The sequence below is a fragment of the Ammospiza caudacuta genome, chromosome 6, assembly GCF_027887145.1.
Source record: "Ammospiza caudacuta isolate bAmmCau1 chromosome 6, bAmmCau1.pri, whole genome shotgun sequence".
Lineage (NCBI taxonomy): Eukaryota > Metazoa > Chordata > Aves > Passeriformes > Passerellidae > Ammospiza > Ammospiza caudacuta.
The window spans coordinates 32,407,561-32,430,770 of NC_080598.1; the positions used below are offsets into that span (position 1 = coordinate 32,407,561).

Genomic DNA, 23,210 nt, shown 5'->3' on the forward strand with positions numbered 1-23,210 from the left:
TTTTACCTCACACAGACTAAGAGAGTAAAGAGGTTTCTAGCTCTGAACATCAAAAAGTGAATTTTATTTTTCCTCTGGAGGCCTCTAAGACAAGCAAGGCACTGAGTAGTTAAAGCAAGTTCTTTAAAGTCAACAGGCCAGGGGAGGGAAAGAGCAACTTGCTTTTGTCAAGTGACAGGCCAGCAACGCTAGGGCAATAGATACCAGCAAGGTGAATTTTGCAACTGCGGGTGTCTGGACACAGTAATTTATAGTAATAGTGGCTCTTTTAACATTTCCCTTATGTGTGTACTAATCTAATGAAGGGGAAACACATCTGTACATCCTTGAGAGACAGCACTGGACCTTCAATCAAAAAACCTTTCTTTGGAGCAACAGGCTGCACTAGTATGGCAATTATTTTACTAATATGTTGTGTTTATTTTTTCCTACACATCAAGCCAATAAAATTTTGCTAAAAATAAACGTTTGAAGCAGACAGCAGTGCAAGCTATACAGAAATAACGTTTCCTAACAGAATATTCTGAGTTGGAAGGGACCTACAAGCAGCATCAAGTCTAACTCAGCCCTGCACAAGGACTGCCCAAGAATTACCCCGTGTGCCTTCATCACAGGCCACTCCAGCTCAAAGATGCTCCCTTTCAGTTTAAGGAGACACATACTAACTTCAGCTGCTGAGGAGGCTTGGATTTTTTTTAAGTGAAAAGTTACATTTTCATGGTCTGGGCAACCTGACAATACTGTGTTATGCAGAAAGAACAAACTGCTTCTTGGGCTTGGGCCAGTAAGTTGAGATGGATCAGAGCCACTGCGGAGTTGGAGAGATTCAGATCTTACATTCCAGTAAGGCAGATTCCCTTTGCTTTTACAGCTTCTGATAGGCTCCATAGCCATTTTTAACCCTGAGAAACATTAGCAATCATGGGAGCTATTAGCAGGTATCCAACCAATGTGGAGAAGTAAAGTGTAGCTCCAGTTTCATTTATGATACATCATTCTTGCAAAGACAAAATGTCACATGTAGTCCCCAAAGGGATGCTTCCTAAGTGCACAGCTGTGTGCAGAGGTTATTTTAAGTAGAAAAGCAACTACCATCAATTCACCTCTAGTGAGATACACTAACACAGCATCTTTCTTTAGCATAATGATTAAATTTTCAGTGTCAGATGGAAAGGTGGAGCTGTTCTGCAGAACTCAAAGAAAAGTTACTCAGCAAGTGGTATTAAAGTCAAGTGCCTCTGTAGATTTGCAACCCCATCAGACATCACCCTTAGAGATGTATAACCCCATTTATTATCCCTTGGTAAGAACTACATGGTCTCAGTGACCTGTTCCAGCCAAAGCCTTTCACTAGTCCCAGCCCTTCAAACACACTCAGATCCATGCTGGATGGCCCAGGATAAACAATAATCATAATAAATCCAACTATTTGCTGTGGATATAGAGACACTTTGAGAGACTTGGAGGAAGACAGAAAATAAGATACCAGTTTACCAAAGCAAAGGGATTTGATAGCAAGCAGCCAGCCCCATAGCTTGGCTTTTGGGAGGTAGCTTTCTCAGGAACTGACACCAATGACTATTTCGCTAATCAATGATTATTTCTCTCAGTATGAAGAGAATATAAATTTATTTTTTTTAAATCCTACTAAGATATCTCTTCTGGAAGAAAACTCATTTACTCTCATAAGCAAAGTTTTCTGCTAAAAAGCCATTTTTCAGAATACATCAGAGTGGTCAGCTATCTTTGAAGGCTTCCTCCAAAAGACAGACCACAGGCTTCCTGCAAGGCACCAGTTTTTCCCCCCATCAAGCCTAAATACTACAAAATGATCACATGGCTGACAAACAGAAATTGCTTGGAGCTTCAGTAGTTAAATAGGCTGCTTATCTGACTGAGGTTGTCCTGTGCAGGGTCAGGAGTTAGACTTTGATGACTATTGCGGGTATCTTCCAACTCAGAATATTCTCTGAAACTAAGCATGTAACTTGATTTCCCTCAGCCACTGTTCCTCCTGTGTGACACTGGTAGTAAATCCAGAACATCACAAGAATACATATACCAGGGCAGTAGTTCGGGTACCATGGACAGCCAAAAAAGTCCTGCAAAAGAGAAGGATTTGTTAGCATTTCCTTGGCAGAATAATGAAAGAGGGGAAATGTAATACCTCTGCATATTAAGGCATGCAAACAACCAGAGAACCACCAGCACATTTCAGATCTGACAAAACAATCCAGCAAGGAGCAAATGAGATCCAGGGCTGCCCATTCTGGAGAAACACACTCTTTAGCTGTTTCAACACCAGTTAGTATATCTGAATTCTCCAAGTTTCTAAAAACAGGTTAGCTGCTGGATTTCTATCCAAAAGGTGCTTTTTAACTGCAAAGGTATCAATATTGACTGCAATCCACCAATTTCTACCCTTTGATCAAAACAAGGAAATTCATAGGCTTAATTTTTAAACAATAAATACACATCCATGAAAACAAAACTGGCCAACCCCCATTTTTATTTGATCTTAAGTTTGTACAATGCCTCACACATGCACAGAGACCACAATTGCTCTTGCATACTCATTCTGGGCTTCCTTTACAACTACCATTGCTGTGATCACTGAGGGCAAGGCCTTAAAAAGTAGACACTACAATTAGGACTTCATTCAGGAGTGGAAACCGCAGGGCCCGCACCACCAGTGCTCTTCACACCCTTCGCCTATACAATACCCCTCAGCTCTAGTTCCAGCAGCCACCACTTCAAGTTCCTCCTTCCTGGTCCTGCTCATCCAGCCAGTCCCAGCAAGGTCAGGACCGTGCTGCAAACATACACAGGGCAGGCACAAGACACCTCTTGCCTCCTTCCTATCCACATTCTCAAGTGGTTATCTAAGTACAGAGGCACAAAGATCTACTGCTGCCATCTATCATAGCAGCAGACCATGACAGCTGTATTACAAACCGTGCAATGATGATGAGATCGAGCAGCCAAATGAAAGATAAAATGTCTGGCAAGGAAGGGCATTGAAGACTTTGCTCTCTACAACATACAGGAGGCTAAGAGGGCCATCTCCTTTTATTCTCCTGTGATCCATGCTGCCACACAGCTTTTGCAGAGGAGGCTTTTTTCATAATGCTGAAGTTTAGATTGTAGGGATAAACATGGAAAAGCTCCCAGATGCCTAGTCATCCACTTGTACTCAGTCACCTTCACGTGAAGTGTCTGCACAGAGGAGATACCAGGGGTACAAAGTTTTGTTCAAGATCAGCCACCTCTCAGTTTCTCCATCAAAGAGACAATAGAACATGGGAAATCCATTGCAGTCTTACAACTCGACTCATCCTACTGATAGCATCACCCTCTGAGGGAACTTGAGTACGAGGTGCAACAGTAAGACTCACCTGAAGTACTAGTAAGGCTTGTAAGCAGGGCTGTCAGCAGGCCTCTTCAACCCTGTGTGACCAAGGGTATCTCAATGAAAGTGTTTCTTCAGACAGCAGAAGCCCATTAACCTCCACAGACTCCAACATAACTATAATCATAGATCATAAGTTAACTACCACTTCAGATACTGGCTGAGCACACTGATGCACAATAAGCATTTTTCCCCTAATAATGTCATTCTGCTTTTAGAGTTTCCAAATACTATGTGGCTTTGGTGTCAGTCAGCATGATACAGCTTAATTTTTATTAGGTCTACAAGTTTTTCTGAAGGAGGCATTTTTCTTTAACCCCCATCCACAATAACAGTTTGTTAATCTCTCAACATCACAGACAAAGGGGACAAGTGCTGTGATAAGGAGGGTGGAATGTTGTGCAATTCTGCCTGCAGGGATACTTGGATAAGGCTTGCACATATCAGTAGAAGAATGGCTTAATTTGTCAACTGGAACAATAGATGACAGCTCATCATCTTAGTGTTGTGCTCATCCCTAATGAGTTGCTCATAAAAATGCTGACGTACATTTTTATTTCCTTAACAAATGAAGGAACACTACACAGCAATCATCAGGAAGCCTGCAACACCACAGCTCCTAAATTTAAGTTTGTAAACAAATTCACCCAAACCACTTCCTCACATCTCCAAAAGGCTTTACCACAGGCTACAGTGATTAAATCTCCAGTTACAGAGGTGACATGTTTACTAAATACACTAAAAGAATGCTAATATACTGCATAATGCTTTACCATTAAAACTGAATTTTACTTGCCAAAAAACAAGAGTCTGCTTGGAAAAAATACTGGCTTTCCCTTCTAACTGCTTTACATTTGCTTGTACCAGCTTTAACAGCACCTCTGTCATTTGCTTCAGTCCTCCTGACTTTACATTAATCATATTCTCCTGTGCTTAAGCCAGTATAAAGAGATTACACTTTCTTCAAGACACAAGTCCTATGAACTACTAGAAAAATCAAACACAAGCAACAAGCTGAGAGGATTGCTTATTGCTGGAGTGAAAGAGCTAAAACACTGTGTGACAGGATCTTAGATAAGTCTGTAGACAGCAAGCACAGCGGAAAAACATAAATCCATTTTTTAAATGAATTGCTTATGAATCATCTCCATTAAGTGCTGTCTCTTAAATAGATGCATGAAGTTTGTAAATGCATACATCACTCATCCTGTAACAGCACCATTCCCCTTTCTCTTTTCTGAAAATGCAGGTCTAAACCCCAGTCCTGCTCAGAGGGCAGCTGGAAAGTATGGAGAATACCTATACACCATGTCAACTCAGCAGCTTTAAGAGAAATCTCATCAATGTATACAAATACTTGAGAGAAGGGTGCAAAGGGGATGGAGCCAGACAGTGTCAGATTTTTTGTTTGGGACTAACAAGAGACTGAGAGCACAGGATGGAAAAAAGAGGATTTCCTTTAGTTCCAAAGGGTCCTCAAGCCTTTTTACAGTGGTCTAGAGCAACCTTAAGCCCATCATCTTCCTGTTACCCTCCAAAGAGGTCTCAGCCTTGTAAGCTCCAGAGATTTTCCTGGGGGTGCAGGAGATAGCATCAGGGCAATGCCAGCTCCTAAACACTCTGTGAGACACGAGTTGCCAAATGCCCTGCTCAAGCAGAGCTGTCAATTCATCTCTGCATTAATACCTCTGAACACATTCAGAGCCATATAAAATCCACCTGCTACACTGCCTCCCAGCGTGCAGTTTCACATTCCAGGTTTGCAAGAGGTGCTCAGACACCATGAAGAAGAGCAGTAAACACACTCCCACAAAAATAAAACACTGTCTGCAACGCTTGCACCCATTTAAGACTGTATTTCTTTCTATTAGAGCTGTCAGAAAACCCCATGCAGTAAATGACAAGCCAACTCCAAAGCACTGCACCTAGTAAAAATTTAATATAATAAAACAAATTGAAAACGGCAATATTATTTTAACCATTCACAATTAAAGTGGAAAAATTATAAGGCAGCCATTCATGGAATGATTTTGTGTACAAATGGTTTGGAAAAAAGACATTAAAATTACAGTTCCAGACATGGAGAAACATGTAAGGTAAACAGCAATGACCACACAATGTTTTTCCCTGGAAAGCCAAGGCTGCTAAGAGATAGAACAGTATAGAAAAAAAATTTAAAAGAAGTTTGATGTGAACAGGAATCTGAAATTTGTGGTAAAGAATCCGATATTCATCATAAACTTTCCCACCATACTGCAATCACTCCTCCTCCTTCCACCCTCAATAGAATACAAGTACAATTTCCTTCTCTTTTCCCAAGGGCCAGCACAGAACAGGAAGGGAGCAACAGGAGCATTTATTCCACAACATCTCTTTTCTGCAATCAGCTGATACCACATGGACACACCTGCTACTGTCAAAGTTCCTTGAAGGCTCTGAACTAGTTCCTGAATAAACACAGTGGTTTTCCTGGGCCTCTTGGGTAAGATTAGCTTTTATATAATCCACCTGGAAATAGTTCTTTGGAGCCAGCAGTGGGTTTCTGTATTTAACACCCAGCCACCTGACAAGCCAAAACAATCAAAAAATCCTGTCTTGGTGTGACAGCTCTGTCATCCTTACTTAATTTAATGTCAGCGCAGCTTCTGCCTCTGTCATTGAGTGCTGAAAAAGAAATATTTCCCTTCTTTATAAGAGGAACAATAAAAGAACAGTAGGGGCAGTACCTGAAGACATGAGGATCAGCAGTAACAGCTTTAGTCCAATTCCTATTATCAATTAGGAAATCATTAACTGAAAAGAAACAGGTGATGAGAAGATTATGGATTTCCTAGAGGGACTTACAGAAGGAAAGTGGGACATGGCTGGCACTTGGTTTAAGCATTTACCTGCTAAACCTACTGCCACCTACCTCACAGAAGAAAAAACAGTCAGAGAGGCTATTACAAAGAGAGTAAGAGGAATTTGTTTGCACCAAGGTCTCCAGAGGAGAAGAAAATGATACCAGATGGCCCTGACTACACGCAATGCTTGTATTTACTGCGACAGATGGGGAGATAGATAGAAAGGGCTATAATAAAATGGACCATTTAATTTAACTCATTAAAATACTCTGCGTCAAGAAAATAATCCTCCATTTGGTACTAAAAATTTGGAAAGGTCTGATAATATAAAATTTACATTTTCCCTATCAACATAATCAAAAGCTTCTTCAGTCGCTGCAATTTCAAATACAAATTGAAAAGAATAATGCAGTGATAACAGGCAGCCAAAACAACATGCTGTTGCTAATTCTAAATGGGTAGAGAAAAAATAAAAGTCACTAAAGTCTTCTGTCACTTAACCAAATGCCAAAATGTACATTTTTAGAATTTTTGTGCCGAATTTGAGTTGCCAATGTTTCCATTCAAGTTCCTTCACCTGCTGCTGTAACTTGGCCCCTATACTTCATGAATCATTAAACTGAGTACTACTATTTCTGATTGCTGCCCCAGAAACTGGAAACATGATGTGAGGACAGGAAAATGGAAAGATGACAAGACCTTTCAGCAGTGACACCTGTGATTAATATGCCAGAGGTTGTGTCAGCAGTGACAATCTGGCTGCCACACCCTCACCAATACACACTGATCCATGTGAAAAGGTCCTATCCACATGCTGCAGCCGGGAACAAATGGCATGGAACAGGAAGCCTCTGTCAACCACTGCTGTTGTTATACACAAAGTGAGACTAAAGGGGAATTCAGGCAGGGTGTCATCTCCCAGGGTGGGGATGCAAGTGTCAGGAAGAGGTCAAAGAATAATAACCTACTGCTTCATAAAATGCAAGCACCTAATGTTGCACTAAGCTATCTCCTGCTCTTGCAAACCCTACAGCTTTTGGAAACGGTTACGTGGAAATTTAAACACAAATAAAAATAGTGAGATATTAAGGAAGAAGGTAATTAAGAGGGAATCAGGAAGAACAGAACTCTGGAGTAAACATCCCTTTGTATTATTTGCATGTGTTAGGAATCTGTCCTGCTGAACTTTTTAAACCAGTAACTTACCAGTTGCATTACATATGTTGTAAAAATCCCAAAACCAAAAGAGACCAAAAAAAAAAAAAAATCGAAAAGCACACAGAAGAGGATCCCATCCACATAACTAATTTGGCAGTGGCTTTTCAGAACACAATATTGAAGGTCTAATATTAAAAAAAAAAGTTTGTTTAGGTCTGAAGCACTAATTCTATCTGAAAATACTGTCTTATGGGAAAATATGACTTCTAATAATTTTGCATTGATCTTACACAGTAAAACACACAAATGAACAAGCACTCCTGGGAATCAATACTAGGTTCAATCCTGGGATTCATCAGTATTGTTACAGAGCCAACAGACAAAGCCATCACTAGCCCAAGAGACAGGCCATACCCATTACTCTCTGAACTAACAGACAAACAGGACAATAACAAAAATCTAAAGAAATTATGAGGCACAATGGGCTCTGCAGTTTAAGTAATAAATGGCATGACAAACAGTCACAGTCATTCATATGGAAACAAGAAGCACTTCAGTTAAGATATTTCTTTAAGATTCTTTTTTAAAAAAAACAACAAAAAGAAAAACAGATTTGGCAATGTTATCTTCAAAAAGTGCAGACAAAGTATAGCTTATAAGGGGGCCAGCATTAAAAAGTTTTCCCCTAAAGAAAGAATTTTATGCTGATTCTGTGCATGTCAAACATTCCTGACTTTGCAATGCACGTTACAGTATAACATGTTTTACATAAGGGAAATAGTGTCTGGTAAGACAAATCTGTGCCTTGAAAACAGAGGGGTCTTTTCCCACTCCTCTCTAGTGAGAGACATCAGCAATTGGCAGAAAGTCCTCCAGTAGATTCACAAAAACAAACGCTTATCGGTAAAAGGCAAATGAACAATTCCCAAAGGAAAAGCTAAATGTCTAACAGGTCCACTGGGAACCCACCAGACTGGTTTTTGGTGGGTTTGAGTTTTTGTTGTCCAGAACTCCTTTAGAAACACTTTGTAGTCTATCTGCAGCATAAATACTTAACTAAACATCTTGTTCTGTTAGCCATAATACCTTTATTTAGTGAAAAACCCACACAGCCCCCCACGGATTTCAGCAGTTCAGGTTTTTGAAAATGAGCTAGTAAAGTTCCCTGGTCCCTCAACAGCTGTCTCCATCAGATTTCTACTCCTCAGAGCCCAGAACTCTATCTCAAAGGGCACTATGGGTATCTCTCTCAACAGAAGCATTAGGGTATCCCAGTAGCCAAAACATAATTCCTACTGACTTGAATGACTTGGCAGAAGGCTATCTCCCAAGAAACTGTCCTTTGTAGAATTTATTAACAATTGAATAACAATCAAAACACAATTCTCCTTTCTTCTATCCTTTGTCTTAAACAATGGAATACACTGCAAAACTCATTTGCACTTTCTTAACCAGCTGATTTCTTCCTCTAATCCTACACATTGTCTACATAATTTCTTTCCTATCAAGTGACACCTCTGTGACAGCAGCAGTGTTATACAGAGTTCCCTGTGCAGCCCATTTCTGCAGTACAATTAGTGACAAGCATCACAAGGGCCAGTAGCATTACCAGGACAATGTAGAACCGATGGGGGAGAGCCCCCTTCTTCATTAGCGACACTTCAACCTCCCACAACGCAGCCATCCTTGGGTTTTGCTCTCAGCTGTGAAAGCTGAACTGCAGGATACTTTGGTGATTGCAATTTTGTGAGGAGTTGCTATATTCTTCCCTGCTCACCTTTCTTAAACTTCAAGTTCCATCTTCCCTGAGAATAGGGCCAGAAGTAACAATTAAAATAGCAAATGTCTTCAGAAAAGAAAGTTACAGAGAATTTGTGTCCGGCTGCCAAAGTACATTTTGCTACACTAAAAACTTTCCCAGTATTCCTCATTTTGCAATCAGGATTCCCTCTGAACTCCATAAAGTGGATGGGATGAATGATGGGTAAAAGAATGATAAAGGGAGCAGCAGACATTTACTGCTCATGTCTTATTGAGAACATTGAAATTTGAGTGTTTAGTGATGGTGTCCAATGGACAAAACTAGAGGAATTAGGCACCCTAATACTAGGGCTGCCACCTCCAGACGACTGAGTCCTTTTCCTCCAGTTGATTCAGGTTTGTGGCTATGAGCAATTCCTCCTACTTCTGGGAGAACATGAACTGTGGCAACATAAAGGAAAGTCCCAGCAGAAAACAGCATAGCAACTCCAGTGGCATTGACTTCTGAAAGGGCTTCTTTGCTGCTCTGAAACACAAAGAGCAAAAAAAGTGAGAATAAGCAGAAGTTCTTCAATCAGTAATAAAAATTTTAAAAATCTCCCAGTATCCAGGAACAGTAGGATTTCAATCAAGTCTCTTCTCACAATGACAATGGTTTAGTGTGATTTTTTTGTGTCTTGCACCTTACATGTAGTGACTGGCACCCTGAAGTTGTGGGGAGCAGAAAGACACCCCTCCTGCTAGTTACTACTCTTTGGACTTACGAAAGAAAAAACCCTTATGAAAGTACCCTCAGAAAAGGAAAGAAGTCAGAGTCTACTGAAGCATCTTGTTGATCGGCTCACAGCCAATGTACCAAACAGGTTTTGAAAAAAAATAAAATTCATATTGCAAAGCCACAAATTTTAGGGAGGATGCTCAAGGTTGACTTTTTTTCTCCCTTTTTCTGAACAAGGGGTTCAAATAAGACATCAACCTTTAAATATCTTCTCCACTGCTCTTCCGAATGAAGTCCCACAACATCACTCATGAAATATTTCATTTGTATGTAGATACCCAAAACATTTCCAGCATTTCCATGCAAACTTCATGAAGAAATGCATCTTCTGCATCAAAACTGAGCACCTCTTCACCTTCATAATAGATTAAGATATGCTACACATCAGTAAATGCAATGAAACGCAAACCCATGCATATCAGATTCAAATGCTTCTTCAATGCTTTCCAACTCAGGTGTAATCTTAGTTCTTGTGTTTACTCCCAGGTCATTTTTCCAAAGAGAAAGATACATCATCTGGAACTACAAAACCATTGTGACAGCCCTGATGCCTTATCAATTCTCTGTTCTTTCTGAAGGGCAAAATGTAAACCCCACCCTTGATGAGGACACTTCAAAACAGTGCTCAAAGAGAATTCTCTTTTCTATTTACAGACCCAACCTTTTTTTCTGCTTTTATACTATAACACCAAATATAAATCCTATCCAGCAAGTAAAGGATTAGCCCAGATGATTTATTTAATCTTTCCTCTCGTGCCTTGAGTTTCATGAGACCACGCTATATCCTTTACAACATGTCCACCACAACATGTCACCAGCAGGACACACCACAGCTGAGAAATACAGGAGCATCCCAGGACATGCTATGAGAAGCAGAAACATTTAATTTGGACAGAGATGATAAACTCATGTGCAGTGTCCCATTTCACAGACCATTTGCTGTACAGACCCAAGACACAGCGATGCTTTATGGAGTAAGGCAAAAAGACTGTTCTAGCTGAGGACTCAGCTTCTGACACAGACTTTGAAAACAGAGGACCACTTCTGGGATGGTGGGGGACGCTAGAGGAGATTATTTCCTACCTACGTATTCAAAGAAGAATACATGCAACAATGCTGAAAATTACTTATTTAAATAGGCATCACATAAAACCAGCTATTTGAATAAATTGTCCTCAGTGGGGAGCAGCAAAAAGGATAAAAAAAGAGAAATCAGATTTTTTTTAAAAAAACTATACCAAACTCTATAAAGGAGTTATGTCATTGATTCTGATGTGAAATGCATAGATTATTATTTGTTTTGTGCATTCATACTGCTACCTTTACATCATCTTTTCTTAAATCTTATTCTGCTGAATATCTCAAGCAGTTTGGAATTGTGTAATATGAAACTCATGTCACAGTCCTTTCCCCAGACTTCACCATTAAGGTAGATTTTGGGCAGAACAAAACCATGGACCTACCTTGCTTAGTCCTAAGTATGTCACCATTGACATAACAGGTGCTGCTAAGGCAAAGACCAGCAAGTGTTTTCTGATCCGATTTCGTTCTAGCCCAGCGTGCATCAGGAAGGAAACCAGGCCAAAGGCAGCTGGTGCCTGCAAAACACAACACTCACTGCTAGTACAATACCTCCCAAAGCCCCTGAAAAATGAGAAAAGGTTGCAATACAACTTACTACATTGAAATGGACTGAATTGGAAGACATTCAGGGCAGGCACTCCGTACTGCAGCTAACCCAAATTAGGAGCATTCTGCAGACTGCCCCACCTTAATAACCAAACCTAATGGAAACTCATGTTCTGGCTATCAGAAAACATGTACTTGTGTAGTCGTTACAAATACTAAAATATTCATTCTGACTATAGTAATTGCTATAATTCCTAAGACTCCATCAATTTGGGTAATTTCCTTTTTCATCCTGTTACTATCACACATCCTTAGATATACAGTTTTTTCATCTGCAGTAAGAAAATTCTACAATTAACATGGGGAAGGAAACAATTGCCCAAAGACAAGTAAGAGTCAACCTGCATGTTAACAAAGACTTGAGTTCTTTTGATTAGTTCGTTCCTGTTCTCATCAGGAAGCAAACAAACACTTCCTTCTCCCTCTGCTGGCATCTATTTTCTTATCCAAAAGGCAAAGATGTCCCACTACTCACAGAATTTACTACACTTTTGCTTGTATAAAAACAACAGCAATCCACCCTGGCATTTCCGAGGTAAGACATAAAACTAAAATACCTTAAGCATTTTTATACAGAGAATTTTTTTTAACATAGAAGGAAATCATGAGTGAAAAAAAGATGAGAAAGACAAAAGAATCAGACAGGATCAAAAGAATAGAAAAAAGACACCAGAGAAGAAGTTTCTTTTCTATTACCAAATATTCACAGGAGAAATTTTCCTCCTCTAAAATTTCCACAAGTCATTTAAGAACATTAAGAATAACAGAAGCAAGTTCCACCGGGCAATCGCCATTAAGTTAAGCTCCAAGATGAGACAGTGACACTGCCATCCTCAAAGTTATGCAAACCACAATTACTTGTATGAACATTGAAGAAAAGACATAACAGATATGCATTTCCTAACATTTTGAATATGTAATTATGTATGATTTCTGATATGAATTGATGACTAACCACTATCATTCATGCATGTGCTACCACAAGGCAAATTTCATCTGCACAGGTATGTTTAGAGCCTACAGAGCCAATAGGTTCACATTCACACAAGTATTCAGCAAAGATCTCTCCATCTTCAAGAGCCACTGTTTGCTTGTTACCATCAGCAAATTTTTTTTTTTTTGTTTTCCTTTTTTTATATGTTTTCCATATACAAAAATGGTATATGAGCGATGTTGAAGCTATTACAACAGAGGTAAGAAGAAGTTAATTGCTGTAATTTAGTACTCTGATATTCAGTGGTTTCAAAAGACTAATCCTTCAAACAATAAAACCCTTCATAACAAATATTCTCCTCATTTCCTGATGAGCATCACAGAACCAAGACTGAAACTGCTTTTCCTCCTAATGCACTAGCATCTCCTTCTGTGTCTCACCCTTTAGAATTTCTTGGAATATGTCTCTTAGAGCCATGATGACCTTGGGTTTTTTTGTTTGTTAAATAAACACTACCATACCAGCTTCAGAAGAAGTCAGTGTGAAGCTGACACATTTTTTCATGAGCTACTCTTCCCTCTCTACCTCTGGGAGACTTTTCCCAACCTCTGCTATCAAGGCAGGCAGTAGGCAGTCAGAATTGTCTCTCACTTGCACCCCACTCAGACTCAGCATCAATCATGTGCTCTTCTCTCATAGCTCATACCCTTGCTTTGTGGTCCTTGACACTGTACTAACCTCTCCACTTCAATGGCATTAAACATTTCTGTATTACATCAGTAATGAAACTGTAGATCTTTAGCAATTCTTGTGAGTGTTAACAGACTTTTGAAGATTTTTTTTGATGATGACTCACCTTGTGCAACATAATCGCAACAAACACTATCAACTGGACACTAGTCTGAGAAGTAGAAGCTGCTGCACCCAATGCAACACCATCAGCTGAAAAAGGAGTGCACATTCTTAGATTATTCTTCTACATGAGCTTCCCCACCCCCTCAAAGGCTGAGAGTAGAAAACATGTTGATTTAAGAAGCTCTATTACTGAAAATTGCCATTAACAATAGCAGCCCAACAGAGGATTCACTTGCCTTTGTTTGTTAAGCATAACATTTCAGAACATCAGAAAAGCCTCAACAAGAGCTGTCTCATACTTCCCAAGACCATAAAAACCACAATGGGAATCTACTCCGTATTGACACATTCCTTCAAACTAGAACAAGTAACAAGTTTAGTTGTTTTAGTCTTCTATATTAGAAGAGATTTCCTCTCTAATTAAAAAATCTATTTTAGATACTAAGCACTGCAAGACTTTCAGTTATTACCCTTGAAATGATTTTTCAAATATAAATATTACTGTAAATATTTTTATCACTTACAATAATTACACTGTCTAAATTATATAAAAAATGCATATTATACTACTCGTTAATATATACACACTTTGTTTGGAGAAGTATCTTTTTGATCAACATCTTCTGACTTATCTAGACAACAACCTTCAGCAGGACATGAAAGAGCACCACATTTATACTATACATATATAGTGAAAAATCGCAATGTGATCATGGCTTGACTGTAACACACAACTAGCAGTCCGTCCTTGCAAGTCAGCCCAAATGTGTTTCAGTCAAGTCTTTGTGCTCCACCTTATAATGTCCTTTTTTCCCTACAAGATACTATTGTTTTAAATCAGTATTATTTTTAAAAACCCATCAACCAACAAGCAAACCCAAAGGTGTTTCATGCAACTTATCAAATCTGTTAGCATGTATTGAAATTTAGCAGCTAAAGGAGTCAGCAAAGGAATTGAAGAGGCAGAGAGTGAGCATCACACAACCTTCCATATGGAAAACACAAAAGAGTAAAGTCAACAGTAAAAGAGAAAATTCTGTACCCAAATAAAACTCCATGAACCATCAGAGCTCTCAGTTAATTCTGGGAAAGATCCTTAGTTCTCCCTGCCTTTTTTTTCCTTTCTTTTATAAAAAGCCACCTCCAAAACCAAAACCCAAATGTCTCCATCCCACCTAAAGATGACCCACACAGCAATGCATATACTTGTCAAGGACTAATAACAGGTCCCACATTACCTGCAGCATGGACTACTAGTCCCAGTGTTGTGGTGATTTTGGAGTTGCCTGATCTTGCAGCTTCTGGATCTGAAACAGTCATGAGAGAGATCAAATTAATAAACTATGCTAGAAAAAAATATTGTAAGTATCACTGTACATATCACCCCCAGCTGCTCAGGCAGTTGTATTCAGGACTACAAGCTTCTGTATTTCTGCATTAGATTTACTGCAAAATAGTTTGACACTTAACACCTTCACATCACCTGAAGTTTGCCAACAAACAGGTGACAGTCTCATGGACAATTCTTTGCAATTTGCAGGATCTCTCTCATAGACAGAGGCAGATGTTTTTCTTAAGCTCCTCAAATGAAATGTTAAAGGTCTGCCCCACCAAGAAAAAGAAAAGCTATTTATGGATCCCAAGAATTCAGAGCTGCTTCAAGAGTCAGGATGATATTTCTCCACACAGCTCAAGGTTTGTAGTTTCCTTCAGGTGGATCAGTTTTTGTTGCAGTGATTATTCCCTGGCAGTTCCTAGTAAACAATAAAGACTACTTGTCACAGCACCAGTTGCAAAGATTTCCCTTTGATGTTATATATCACAAAGGAGAAATGCAGCCAGAGCTGTTTGAGATCCACTGCTTTGACCAGAATTGCCTGACATTTGCAGGTTAGCTCATTACACAGCACAACAGGGCAACATCAATATCCACCACTACACAATCAGTGGTGAAACCATTACAAAGAATCACTGCAGGGTGGGTAAGCCCTACAAAGTGTAGAAGCATATTATTCAACTGTTTAATTTCAGACAGTTTGAGCAGCCATGTCTGAATTATCCCAGTGCTCTGTAAAACAGCTGTAAGCACACCTGCTGTAACTCTGCAGTGATGCCAAAACACAAATTCCAGTCCTTTCCTTTCCTCCTGCCTTGCCCATTACCCTCAAGTCTCTCTTCATTCCCAGGCACACATGTAGCTTCCCAGTGAGTCAGATCTAAACTAATGCATCCCCTTTGGTCAGCTTTATCTTCTGAATGAAGGGGAAGCCATCTGAGTAATTAATTCCACAAGCTGCACTTGCATGATGGCAATGGTGCACTCATGTCAAACAGGAGGAGATATTCATAAAAAACGTTTCCTTTACAATTGTTTTGGATTGATTTGATTTTTTTTGATTACTAAACACAAAGAATCACATTTGACTTCATACCTTCCTTCTGGCCCACTGAATTTTTCTAGTTTAGACAAAGTAACACCTAATCACTTGAAAGGTAAAAAACTACAAGACATTCATTGGTTCAAGAAAAAGTGTTTTTCTTCAATTGCTTTAAAAAACATTACAAAAACACTGTTACATCTCCTGTGACAGGTAGAGGCTAGATAAAACTTCACTTATAATCCTATTTTGTAGGGTGTATCTCTAACACAGATCACAGCCTTGTCCTGGTACTTGCTATGATCAGAGACACAGAAAAGGGTTATAACCCATACAAACCAAGAATCTTTTAGGAAGTTGCTCACCTGCATCTCCCTGACATCCTCATTGCCTGTGTTTCTTTGGAATAGCTCTGAAAATCAGCTACTAATGGCTGTGGCTCCACTTACACTTCTTCAGGAGTACACAAGTGACATAGCCCCTGCACTGGCCTTTCATCTGTCCCACCACAGTATCCCCATAAAAACAGGCTGCACTGTGAACTGATGAAATCCAGCCAAAACATATCCCACTGCCTTTGTATGTGTTTTACTTTTCCTTTAAGATCAATTTGTTATTTTTTTCAGGGCCAAATTCCAGCATCAGAGGACACTGTGAGGGAAAAAATGAGCAGCCAAAGACAATAAAATACCTTTTCAAATGACAGAACACCTTTGGTGCATTTCAAGCTACACTCTGAGCATAAAGTCACAGGAGAGGAAACAAAGGCAACTGCAGGCTGAGAAATCTTTACATAAAGCAAGAAGTATTTTGAAGTATGTGAGGCTTTAGACTTGTGTGGGAGGTCCCGCTATGCAGCTGAAATACCAGAGCTTACATCTAATCATTCCTGCCATCTTGCTTAAGATAACTTGCTGTTCTTTGCAAATTTTACCAACATACAAGACAATTAAGTAGGAAAAACAAATATAAGACTAACTGAAGTTTTTTTGAAAAGCCAAAGAAATCCCCTAAAACCAGACAGTAATTCAAGTGTCAAGTCACCCTCCACCCCTACACCACATGTGCTCATACATGTTATTAGGCAAGCTCTCAAATTATGGTGAATTTTGAGACAGATTTCCAGCATAAACATTTCACATGGACCTTGGTATAGGGCTTATGTTTTTAAAGTACCTCTGAAACTCTGGACATGACTGGACAAATTACACCCTGGTAGCACTAAAAGAAATAAATTTCAACGTGTTAATTAAGACTACTTAGCAAGTCAAACTGAAGTGAGCCTTTACTTACCATCTGCAGAGTGCACATGAGAGCTGCCTATCTGATCCACCAGGAGCATGAAGACAAAGCCGAGGACAAGGGACACCCCAATGTAGGCGTGCAGCCGGGAATGGTCGTGGCCGTGCTCGTGCGCCGCCGGGATGTTCGCTGCCTTCTCGGACTCCAGCACGTGCTGCATCTCGCTCGCTGCGTGGTGCTTCCCTGCGACAGCAAGCAAACACATCAGCACTCTAAACACCACACAGGCACTTTCCTCTTCTGCCAAAAGCCTTCCTCACACTTTCCTGGACAATACACAGAAGTCCTTGCTTATGGTCTTTTTCAGACAATGTTCTTACCAAAGCCTGGTTGGTTTCTCCTCATACATCTTCAGCATGGAAAAGCAAAGAAAGCATTAATATGTTATAAGCCAGGTTGCTATTTAAATACAAATTAATTCACAAAAATTGCTGTATAATTCCTGTTTTAACTGAAGTGGCCGGTTTTGTCAACAGTTCGAGATACCACCAGGCAGTTACTTCATTACCTTCATTTGAGCGAGAAAATAAAATAGGCTCCATCCACTAAAAGATTTAATACCATCTTTAAGAAGATTAACTGATGCTGAGATACAAAAAAGCTAGTATTGATACACCCCACTGATACAGACTACAACAATGGTTAAGTCAAGCACACTGACCTACAAATGTCAGTACCATCCCAGAAACCCAAAGTCCAAGCCCTGGGGGTGAATGATGTGTGGTTTCCTTTCCCTACACCAGCTATTAAAGCTTGTCCATGGTTTTTTCATTTTTGGAAGGTCTTTTGGATGGCAACTACTCTTCACAAGCTTTAAAAACTTATAGCAAGAACTTGACTTACTCTATCAAGTCACTGCCTTGCTGGAATATTCATACTTCCTCTTGGATGAGACAAGTGTATGTTCATCCCACTATACAAAATGCCACAATGCCATTGCTACAGTCAAAGCACATCAGAATAAGCTTGGTAGCAAAGATTTCACACAGAACTTTGCTAAACAATATTCATCAATAAAATTACTTTGGACCACACTAGATTTCTGCCATCTATAGTATGAAGCTGACTTTACTTCAGATCATTTCAAGCCATAAAACTGTATAACTCAGGACAATCTTTCTGACAGGGATTATACAGTTTCAGCAGTTAAAACAAAGGACTGAAGTCAGCAAAGGAATTTTATTTGCTAGTAGCACCCAAACCAAGGTTTCACTACACAGGTTTATAATCAAAGAATAATCCAAGTCATGATATGCTATTTTCTCTCAGCCTACAAGGTTGAAAATCAGAAGTTATTTATTCCACAGCCTGTTTACCCACAGGGAAATACAGAAGTAATAGTAAATTACTTCCATATCAGTGGAAAACACTAAAATGCTCGCTATCAAGCAACCAGAGTTAAGCTACACCTGAAAGAGGGAAAACAAAGATTTCTTTTTTTTGTTTTTCCACTTATATGAATATATCTCAAAGTTTCCCCTAGCTGCATCTTTCTAGGTTTAATTATGCAAATAGGTGAACTTGGAAAAAAAACCCAGAAAGCTGTTCTCATAGTCTTAAGTTTAATTTTGAATATCCTACTTTACCAGGAAACATATTAGAAATAATTTTTGTAGTTAAATCTGTCATACCCATTAGCTCTGACCCTTTGCAATATAAAAAAAAAATTCAGATAGACTGTTGTTAGACAAAATACTGTGAGTTAGACATGGAGTCTGAAGCCATTCACAAACTCTTTTTTCCCTAGGTAAATACTGCTGCTATTACTACTGCAGTACTGTGAAGTGTGTTTTTGCCATAGACTAAACAAAGCCACAGCCCATGCAGCTCTACACAGCAAGCTGTGAGTCAGACATGAACAGTATGCCCCATCTGGGGAAAAAGTGTTAAATCCCACCAATGGTCACAGCAATTGTACTCACTGCTGGCTGGGCCATTACAAGAGGAAACCAGTCAACTCAGAATTAAAATTGAACGGAGAGCAAACCCACTACAGCTCATTAGAGACATGTGACATCAGAGTGCACAAATTATAGTATAGTATAAAGGCATAATCAGAGCTTCTTTCACTTCTTGATAAAGGATCATTTTATATATTATCTCCTATTTATTCTAAATCTAAGCAGAACAACATAAATTTAGTGGAAGCTAAAACAGTATACATTACAGCATATTGCTAAAATGAAATTTAGAAGTTTAGAAACACAAAACCCAGTTTTAGTTTAGAAGTTTAGAAACTCACAAAACTACAGGAAAAGCAAAGGACTACAGGTGCCTCTCAATCCCAAATTAGCAACAGCAGCACACCAGATGTTTGCAAGGTTCTATACAGCATCAACTTTATGGTGCTTTCCCCTGCAATCAGGAAGCCATTGCCATTTACCTTCAAAGTTATGACTCTGAGTGTACTGGAAAAATCTCATACATGCAATGGTCATCTCATAGCACAAGTTTGCAAGCAAAACCAAAATTTAAAGTATACTCCCAACAGAGGTGATGAGCCCTGGCTACTTGAAACAATGTCAGAATCTCAAACTGAGGTCTGTTAAGGCTTTTGGCTGTAAGACATGCTCCACACAAACATCCCTGCAAGACACAATCTCTGCTCACTTTGAGCTCTTCATTAGAGATGATGAGGTGGTTACAACAGTGACAGCAGACTAGAACTGGATGCTTGAACACAGAGATTTAGATCTGTAATGTATATCACTACCCAAGAAGAAATGCCTCCTACTGTGTAAATTAGCCATAACCATATTGCTATATAACCATAATATATAACCATAATTTTCAGCTAAGTATATTAATTCCAAGATGCTTTTCAGCTTCAGAGGAAATTCTTATTAGGGCAGGGATTTGTAAAACACCTCCTGCAATTGCTTTAATGAGAAGCAGTCTAAACTACAAAGAGAAAGCAGCGAATACTCCACAATTTCATTCTCTGCCAAAGGCACCCTTACACCTCCTTTGAAGTTCCAGGGGAAGTTAAACTCTCCCCAGAATAAGAAACACTACACATGACCTGTCATAAAAGGCTGTTATTCCAGGAACAGGACAGTATCCAGAGCCAGAAATGATTGGATAACTCAGTAAGAGTCATCAATCTGCATGATCATATCCCTCAATGTGCAATATCATGCCTATAGTGGTTTTGCATTTCTATGCCTGCTTTGTGTCATGCTGCTGTGAAGTTCTTCCATCAATCTCTTAAAAACTCCAAAAAGAAGCCTCAGTATATCATAACACACCACAGTCTAAGTTATCTTGAATGAGGCCATCTGGGTTTGATTCTTACCCTCCAAAATGTCTTCATAAAGTGCATGTACTCCTTCTGGCACAATGACAGCCAAGGCAGTTCCACACAGGAGCCCAGCACCCAGAACAGTCACCAACTTCAATCTCTCCTGCAATTAAGTACAAAACAAGTATCATCTTTAAGAATGAAAATACTTTCTTTACTCTCCCTTATTAACAGATGTTGGGGAAGGGGGTTACTTGTTACATAAATATTGAGAATTTGCAATTAAACTTTAACAACAATATATAAAATAATGTTTTATAGTAAAGAATAATGATTTTATTCATATTTTTGGAATAATTTCTATAACAAAAATAAAAACCCCACATAGTTTTTTAGTACTTGCTACGGTTAGAGTTATCTTCCTAGTTGTATTCTAGTTTGGGACAAAAAGCTTAAATGCATCTTTCTCCCAAACTAATTACATTCTGTTGCACCAATAAACTCATCAATTCACTTCCTTCTGACTATGCTGCCAGGTTAAAGTCAAAGCCACATACTAAAATCCAATTACACAAACGTGTAATAGGACAGCAGAGGCCATGACTCAGTTTCTATAAGAACCCCTATCATGTAACACGTAGCAACCATGAGAGTTTAGATCCCCTAACAACTGCACAGCACACACTCAGTGGCAGAACCACCATCACCTCCCCTGTTCAATGAGAGGTCTGAGCACCACCAAAACACTAATGCTAACCACTGAGGGACAGAGAGCAGCATTTGAACAGCAGGAAAGCACTTGTTGCTTATTATTGTTGTGCCACCTGTTCTCCTTCATGCACTGCAGCCACACAAACTGCTCAGGCTCACTGCAGGATGCTCTAGGAGATGCACACCCAGCTTCCTGAAAGCCAACCAAATGTGACCATAAGGGAACAGCTGCAGCATTACTGGGGACAACTCCAACAGTAAAATGCAAGAAATAATAACAAGTGTAAAGCTCCCACAAACATGCACTGTAAACTTGCACATACAATAATTACACTTGGGAAACTGTCATACAGTGGCAATCTACACGAAAAGATAAATTTTCAACATCTGCTGTTCATAAAGTAATTTTGCAAAAATATAGTAACACACGAGGAAAAACCATTATTTTTATCTGCAATACTGCAGTATTTTTTGCATACACACATAAACACAGAGGAAAGTGTCAGAAGTAATCCTGATTTATTACAGCTGCAAATATATAGTATAGCTTGCCTTCACTTGGGCACCTGTGAATTTTAAAGATCCATTAAAAGAACAAGTTATCATTTCAAGGCAAATCTCCATCTCCTTTTCAGTACAAAATAGCTAGGTGTAGGGAAGACAGAAATTTAATAAGAACAGCCTACATACACAGGCAAAAGGAATACACCTTTATACGAGAAATCAAACCATTTCTGCTAAATACATTTGCATGTTAAAAAAACAAGAGCAACACGGTAAGCAGTGCTGAAACTCCATGCAGCCCTCTGACTTGATGGAGGACAAAGGCACATTTCTCCTCCAGCACCTTGCTTCCTAAAAGTGCTTGCTTTCCAAGAGAAACGGGAACCCCTTGTAAGAGTGCTCTTACTACCACAACTAAACTCTCACTACACCATGCCTCTATAAAATAATCATTCAGAAAGAGCAAAAGCCCTCGGGCATCAGAGGATATTAGGAAACCTACAGCGACTGTGACAACTGCCACCACCTCAACAACTATTTCCTAGAAGTACACAAAGATGTTTAATCAGGAACTCCTGTACTGTTTGGGAACTTACCCAAACTACCAAACCCTCCCTCTCCTTTAACAGTACCTTATTATCCAAGATATTTTTCTGAAAGAATGCCTTGAGTTACACAGGGCAGTAACTTGAAGTTCTATAGTAATCAAAGAGCTAAGGTTTAATTTTCAACAGTGCAAGCTGTGAGTAAAATTGTGAATCAAAGTTTTTCCAAGAATGTTCTTTGAATTGTTTTTAAGAGCCTTAATTTGAGTAGCCCACAGGCACAAAAGAGATAATCACTGACTTCAGCCATTTCTTACACAAGCTTCTAAGAATAGCCACGCTTACTCGTGTCCTTACACTACGTGCTGATACTTCGCTTCACCTGTAGCAGACTCGACTCAAATCTGACGAGTTTAAATGACCACTGTGAAACAAGCATAATTTTACACAGCAGTTTTGAATGAAAATTAATACTGCACTCATAACTTTTAAAGATAAAGCTTCATCCTTAACAGCGTTGCCATATTACAAGGGGACGGCACCAACTCCCACTGGGAGACCTCTCTGGTTCCTCCTTTAGCAACCAACGAGCAGTTTGGCGGAGTTGTCTTACCTCGGAAAAATTAACTGCCAAGGGTATAATTCCTGCCACATAGCAGGCGACCAGCATGGCCAGGGACAGCAGGCAGATGGAGGGGAAGTCATCCATTTCGCCGCTTTCTGTCCGCTCCCTTGAAGTGAAATCCAACAGCAACTTTTCCACCTCTCCGCAGCGCACGCCTTAACCCGTGCAGACACGGAGCTCCCAGGAGAGGCTTTCGGCCATGTCTCTGTCTCCCGGCGGCAGCGGCCGGCTCGGCCCCCAGCCAGGGGTGCGCGGCCAGGGGGCGGGAGCGGCTCGGCCACGGGCAGGCGGGCCCGGCCCTCACCTGAGGCGGGGGAACTTTCGCCCGCGCCGCGCTGCTCCCAGGGGAGGCGAGAGGGAGGGCTGGAGGACGGCGAGCACGCAGGCGGCTCCTCACGGCGGGGCAGCGTCAGGCGGGGCCGAGGGGACAGTGCGGACCGGCGCTGCCAGCCGTGCCCACGGCCGCTGCCCCGGCGG

General features: G+C 40.0%; 1 protein-coding gene across 1 annotated transcript; it reads right to left on the reverse strand.

The window, feature by feature from the left end:
- Positions 1-5,329: 5,329 nt before the first annotated feature.
- Positions 5,330-23,165, reverse strand: SLC39A9 (solute carrier family 39 member 9). The gene is made up of 7 exons (XM_058806379.1): positions 22,722-23,165; positions 20,403-20,511; positions 17,099-17,290; positions 14,666-14,734; positions 13,429-13,514; positions 11,413-11,547; positions 5,330-9,697 (listed from the first exon to the last, which is right to left on the reverse strand). The coding sequence occupies exons 1-7, from the start codon at positions 22,815-22,817 to the stop codon at positions 9,467-9,469; spliced, it is 918 nt and encodes a 305-aa protein (XP_058662362.1). The 5' UTR covers positions 22,818-23,165; the 3' UTR covers positions 5,330-9,466.
- Positions 23,166-23,210: the final 45 nt, after the last annotated feature.